We start from the raw sequence: 6729 nt of genomic DNA on the forward strand, positions 1-6729 counted from the left end.
GCAAGCCCACTACACATTCTACATGAAGTGATACGAGAAAACAAAGACAGGGACTTCAAGCTCTTTCTGAACAGCAGACCCCATTTCTCTATGCTCAGCTCCACAAAGCAAAATAAGAAGCATATCCATAGTCCAGCAAAGTACACCTTGGTCAACTATAAAGGCAAAGAGAACTGGCTAAGCACGTCCCGTGCTCTCAAGTGTTTGTGCCATCCTTTTTGTTTGGCACCATTGCTCGCACGGGAAGGCAGCACAATTGCCTGGCCTTAGAACAACCTTATGAAGAGCTAACGTTGCCATCGTGTGGTAAGCTTCAGAAACAAACTGCACTCCGGTAGTTCTCCGTCTCCCCTGTAGCTTTACAAAAAAAAAAGAACCAGCCTTGAGGGCTGGACAATGCCGGTGGACTGAAAGGAGGGTGGCTTGCCCACAATACAGATTTCAGAGAGGTTTCATGAGTTGCTGAAAGGAGCACCAAATGCTGCTCACATGGAACACCCAGTCAGAAGTGCACAGTGCAGGTACTGAAACCCGATCTATTATGTTATTGCTCTTTTCCCCTTTTGGCCAAATTGTTAAAAACAGTTGTTTGACAGAAGTACTGCTGGTCAGGTGTGGTGTTACAGAGCCCAGCTTTAAGGCACAGAACACTCTCTCCCCCCAGTAGTGCCTAAATCTTTAATGCCCCACTCTTGTGGCAGTGCTAGGGCAGACACAACCCTCTACATGTTTCATACCACTACCAGGTCGCTCTCCAGGACAATCCCAGCTCCCAAGGATTACTGTACACCTTGTATATCCTGGAAACATTTCAGCTGCCTCAGCAGCTGCCGAGTCATAGGAATGAAAGCACTGGATAAATTGCAATCACAGGCAAAGATGTTCTCGGGAAGACAGTACCTTTAAAAACTAGTAAATGCTGTAGAAGCAGCATTTCTGAGCTCCTTATGATTGAAGGCACATCTATTTTCTGTACAGGCACTTTTACCATTTTTTCCCCTCAGTCTTATATAACCAAGCTTAACAGTAGTACATAAAAAACATCAAGAACCCTAAGGGACAAATCTTTCACCTTAAAGGACCTCCAGGTTGATAGAACTTTGAAGTTACTTTCAAGTTAAGAGTTTCAGAGTAGGTGGATTTAATCACTTCAAAATCCAATTTAAAATCAAGGTCTCCAGACACTTGAATGTGGCTTTTAGTCACAATTTGCATAATTTCTTTTTTTTTTTTCCTTAGCAGTTATATCCCTATCAACCATGTGCTAGAACTCTATTTCCAAGGGTATATAAATAGCTCAAGACAACACTGTATACCTTTTAAGTGTTTGGGTATGCCTAATGCTGGCTGAAATAATACAGCACTAACCATGTAAATAGTTAAAGCATGTTTTTAGCAATATATGCCTATCAGTGTATTTCACAACATATATTTGAGTATGTATATGACAATATAAAGGTCTCACAACCTTCATTGCTTAAAATAGATACTTCCTCCTTCAAATTATATTTGACTGAAAAAGTAACTTGCTTTTAAATTACCAGATACCTCAGACTTAACAAGATTTCTCCAACCCATGCGAAGAAAATCTAACTCCTGCCAAGAATCTACAGGAGGAAACACAGGAAATTACATGGATGCTGACACTGAGATTTGTAATGATTTTCCAATGCAAAGACTAAACTGAGCAGTTCAGTTTCAGATTAACTAATTTTTAGGTCATGCTCCCTTTTACGTGATGGTTTTGATTAAAGAGTGGAAATTATATGCTGCATAGTTTAAGGAACTGGAGTTAGTTAATCTCAGGTCTTGACACAAAATCTCACCCTTAAACATTTCAAAAAGCAAGCATACTAAAATACATGCCAACAATTTCCATCCTGTTAGTACATCACAAATTGCTGTAACTGCTTACAGGGCAACTACAGTGTTTGACATCTGAAGCATCCAAGTATTCCAGGTCACAACTTAAAAAATTGTGGAAGTTTTTTAGAAAATAATTCAGTGTTTGAACAGCCGTTTGTCAAGTCTTTCAAATACTGACATTCTGTGTTCTAACCAGAACACATCTTTCCAGCATATGCCTGAATTTATACAGAACCATTAGTGTGATTATTTTCATGTATTCTGCACTCAAGACTTTGCAAGTAACATTGTACTTGCATTCCCAACCACTTCCAATAGCAGACTGCTTTTAAATGTCAGGATCTGACCTACTTCAAATAACTGGAAACGCAATTATTTCCACTGGCATTGTGTACAGAGTACTGGGCACAGCATGGCAAAAGCATTTCTGCATGTTCCTGGGGAATACTAGAATCTAACACTTGGACATTAAAAAATGAGACAGACAACCACTCTTGGTCAGAAATAAAAACAAATGTATGATTAAAATTTAAATCAAATGTTTGTAATTTTAAAATTAGAACAAGGACACAGAATTATACATAATGAGAAGTTAATTTTATTTCTGTGCCTTCTGTGCCTTCGGTGCTGGTGCCTTCTCTGGCTTCTTAGCCTTGGGTGCCTTCTCTGGCTTTTTGCCCTTTGATGCCTTCTCTGGCTTCCCTGGCTTCCCAGGCTTCTTGCCTTTTTTAGCAGCGATCCTCTGGAGCTTCTTCATTTCATGCTTGATGATTCTGTTTCTCTGTTAAAAAAAAAAGAAAATGTTTACATTCATCAGCATGAAAAGAGCAAGAGTTCAAATACTGTGCCTTAATTCAAATTCTAAGCTTTCAGATTCTGCCTCTTTTCATTATCACCCTTTATCATGCACTGTATGCGAAATGTCAAATTCCACCTAAAACTCTTCTAATCTACCAAGTGGACATTATCATTCTGGCTGGTAGCTCAGGCATCTCAATATTTCATGTGTAATGATTTTCATTAGAGGGTGAAATACTAACAGCTACCCATCCAGAATATTTGATTTTATCAGCTGACAATTCCATCCTCAGCTGTAACTTAGGAGGACTTACACATGGATTATACAAGTTCAAGTCTGACCAACTACAGAAGAGAAAGTGGTGACATACTAAATCGCACGGAAAATTCAAGGCATTCACACCCACAGTGTCATCCCATAACCCAGGCTAGCTGTGAAAGTAAGCTACTAACACTGGATGTGACGCTGAAGTGAAAGCTACAAGCATTAACGTCATGAAGAAGCAGCACTCAAACACTTACCATTTTCTTCGCTTTCATCACCTTGTAGCGATCAAAGTCAGTCATTTTGGCTTTCTGTGTGAAAACAATCAGTCATGAAACTCTGATATATGCAAGTAGTACAACTCAGCATTCCAAAGCATTCCTAAAGTAACTGGTCATCTCCGAATGAGGTTTAGCTGCAATTCTGGAACTAGCTCACAATTTAAGGCCTTTGCACCATCCCAGGATGCAGGAAAAAGAGGCTGTTATAGAAATAACTGAACAAAACCACATGCACTGTTAAAATACAGGAAGTTTAAACTGGTAAATTAAAAACCTGTGTCTTGTCTACCTTTAATCCAAGCTTACTGAAAACATGCAGCCTCTAGACTGCACCTAATTTTACAAAGCAGAAGCAGTACATGTACTCCTAATTCAGTGAAACGCTGTTACCTTTTCTCGGGCCTCAATCTTCTTTGCCCATCTTGTTGCTGACCATTTCTCATTTATGTTTTCCTTCTCCCAGGCGAGTCGCACACACTTCTGACGAGCACTGCATGGAACATTCACAAAATCATATTCGCAGTCTTTATTAAAAAGAAAGTTCTCCCTGATGCTGGCCTCCCAAATTACATTCAAGGGAAGATGACTCCACTACATTACTTCAGACACTTTATTTCAAGTCAATGTCCCATGCATCTCAGTGGCCTAATTAACATTCTGTTGAATAAGTGCTGTGCTAAAACTGACAGAATCACAGAAAGGGTCAGGCTGGAAGGAACCACAGCAGGGTCAAGAACTCCAACTGCCCTGCTCAAGCAGGGCCACCCCAGAGCACATGGCACAGGATTGTGTCTAGGTGGCTCTTGAGTATCTCCAGTGAGGGAGACTCCACAACCTCTCTGGGCAACCTGTTCCAGTCACCTGAGCTCCAGGAGATCACATCTCTCTTGTGCTGAGGAGCCCAGAACTGGACACAGCACTCCAGGTGTGGCCTCAGCAGAGCAGGATCACCTCCCTCGCCCTGCTGGCTGCACTCCTCCTAATGGCCCCAGGACACCATTGGCCCTCTTGGCCACAAGGACACTGCTGGCTCAGGGACAGCTTGTCCACCACAACCCTCAGGTCCTTCTCTGCAGAGCTCTTTCCAGCAAGTTGGCCTCAAACCTGTACAAGTGCTTGGGACTATTGTTCCCTGGCTGCAGGACCCTTCACCTTGTCCTTGCTGAACTTTCAAAGTTTTCTCTCTGTTCATCTCTCTAATCTGTTGAGATCCTTTTGAATGGTAGCACAGCACTCTGGGATATCAGCCACTCCTCCCAGCTTTGTGTCATCAATGAACTTGCTGAGGAGGCATCTGTTCCTTCATCCAAGTCACTGATGAGTAAGCTAAACAATACTGGGCCTAGTATTGAAACTTGGGGGACACCACAGGTGACAGGCCACCAACCAGACCCCGTGCCACTGACTATGGACCTCTGGGATCCACTCCCAAGCCACCTCACTGTTCAAATGAGCAGCTGCTCCTAGCACTGCTTGAGGATCAGAAGCACTGCCCTTTCCTGATTCTAAATTACAGAAATTCTTACATTAACTGAGCCAAAAGAACAGAATGAGTTCAGCCTCCTGCAATTCCAGTCTAGTTCTGTAGGCAGGGAGCCTATTTAATGCCTGAAGGTGACTTAAACTGTAGCATAAGCAAAGCTGCAGCAGCATTTACACTGCTTTCCCCCACACCATCCACCACAGAACTAGCTGTGAGATTTCCTTTGCTCCTGAACAGCAGCTATCAGCCAGCACTGGCAATGAAAACCTAAATATATTCAACTATGACACCAAAGCATCCCAAACTTTTACTGTTAATCCACTAGTTTGAACCTTCTAGACTTAGCAAGGATCAGCCATCAAGTGACAGCATGGGGTTTTTTTAGACAAGTCAAGAAAGACGCCAGCTCACCTGTGTGGGAACTTCAGGACAAAGTCAGTCAGCTGCATGCACTTGAAGGGCATGGCCTGCCTCCTGACACCACTGCAGGGGCCATCCACCAGTGCCTGAAAAAGGAAAACAAATGTGGGGGATCTGCAGCAGTTTTCTCACTGCATTTGGTTTAAACAGCTGCTTCCTAATAATGTATGAACAGTATCTTGACAACACTCATCCCAAACTGAAACACATATTATGCAGACAAAAGTGGAGATAGTTATATCTTGCCTGCACAACCCAACCTTTACAGAAAGAATTTTAAAGGCCTGCCTTTGACCAAAAAAAAAAAAAAAAAAAAAAAAACTGAATTAAAAAAAAAGAACACTGACAAAACTAAGATGTGCACAAGAACAGTCCGCTAGCATAGATATTCACTTTCCACATACATTAATGCCATTTAATTGATAAGTTTAGATTCCAACTGACATCCCTTGTCCACTTCTACACCAAGGAAACACAGCAGAGAGGGGGCTGTATCACTTATTGGCGGGCAAAAGCGTGCTCCTATAGGTATCAAATACAACAGCTATTAAATCCTACTTTTCTATCAATTGCTTATTTGAAAGCAGAATTTATACTGAAGTCAATAAACACAGCCTTAGCATACAAGCTTCTGTTAAGGCAGAAAGGAGGAAATACATGGGCAGCACTCACAACTTACCCTGTTTTGGTCAATGACATCCACGATGGCCACCAGCTTGCCAGCGTGTGGCCCGAAGGAGATGAAGGCAACTCTGCCGATCTCCACAAAGCGCTTGAACACCTGGGAGGGTAGGAATGCACAGTTAGGTGAGAACACACCCAAGGCCATTTTCAGATTCAAGGCTCTGAGAACCTTTAAAAGAGCTCCCAAAAAACTCACAGAATGGTTTGAGTTGGACAGAGACCTTAAAGATCACCTAGTCCCAACCCCCTGCCGTGGGCAGGGACATCTTCCATTTCACCAGATTGCTCAGAGCTCCCCCACAGTAAAGAATCTTTTCCTACTACCTGATCTAAACCTACTCTCTTCTGACTTGAAGCCATTCCCCGCTGCCCCATCACCACATGCTCCTGTACGCAGTCCTACCCCATCCTTCCATTAAGTTCCCTTCAGCTCCTGGAAAGCTTTCGAACTGCACGAAACCCCTACGCCTGAGCACAGCGGCCGCGCTCCCGCCGCGCTCCGAGCCCGGCCCTGCCCGAGCCCGCACAACACGCGGAGCGCGGCCCCGGCCTAGCGCGGCTGAGGCGGCCGCGGGCTCCCCGCCGCCGCCGCGGGTGCCGGCGCAGGGAAGCACGGGCGGGAGCGCTGGGGCAGCAGGCGGGAAGCGGCGGGAGCGCGGCGGAGAACAGCGGGAAGCGGCGGGTCCGGCGGAGCGGAGCATGGCCGCACGTACCATGATGGCGACGGCAGCACAGAGGGCGGGTCGGCCCCGCCGGCGCCCGGAAGCCGCCGAGGCGTCGCTGCTGCGCCTGCGCGGGGCGGGGAGGCCGCGGGGACGCGCGTTCCGCGTGGCCGTGGCTGGGGCGCGCGCATGCGCTGTGGCGTCCCGGCGCCCGTCGCTTCCCGTTCCTGTCCCAGGTCGGCGGTCCGTGTGTCCGTCTGTCGGCCTGCA

General features: G+C 45.1%; 1 protein-coding gene across 1 annotated transcript; it reads right to left on the reverse strand.

Moving 5' to 3' along the window:
- Positions 1-2360: 2360 nt before the first annotated feature.
- RPL14 (ribosomal protein L14) lies at positions 2361-6604 on the reverse strand. The gene is made up of 6 exons (XM_059847162.1): positions 6511-6604; positions 5793-5894; positions 5105-5199; positions 3601-3700; positions 3187-3240; positions 2361-2647 (listed from the first exon to the last, which is right to left on the reverse strand). Exons 1-6 carry the CDS (start codon positions 6511-6513, stop codon positions 2465-2467), a joined length of 537 nt encoding a protein of 178 aa, XP_059703145.1. The 5' UTR covers positions 6514-6604; the 3' UTR covers positions 2361-2464.
- Positions 6605-6729: the final 125 nt, after the last annotated feature.

The sequence above is a fragment of the Haemorhous mexicanus genome, chromosome 1 (assembly GCF_027477595.1).
Source record: "Haemorhous mexicanus isolate bHaeMex1 chromosome 1, bHaeMex1.pri, whole genome shotgun sequence".
Lineage (NCBI taxonomy): Eukaryota > Metazoa > Chordata > Aves > Passeriformes > Fringillidae > Haemorhous > Haemorhous mexicanus.

What these genes read in the sequence shown, in the direction of transcription:
- RPL14 (XM_059847162.1), bottom strand. An exon ending in ATGTCATTGACCAAAACAGG is followed by an intron (nt 5,200 to 5,792) that starts GTAAGTTGTGAG and finishes TTCCTTTTTCAG; the next exon opens with GCACTGGTGGATGGCCCCTG. An exon ending in TGATGAAAGCGAAGAAAATG is followed by an intron (nt 2,648 to 3,186) that starts GTAAGTGTTTGA and finishes TTTTTTTAACAG; the next exon opens with AGAAACAGAATCATCAAGCA.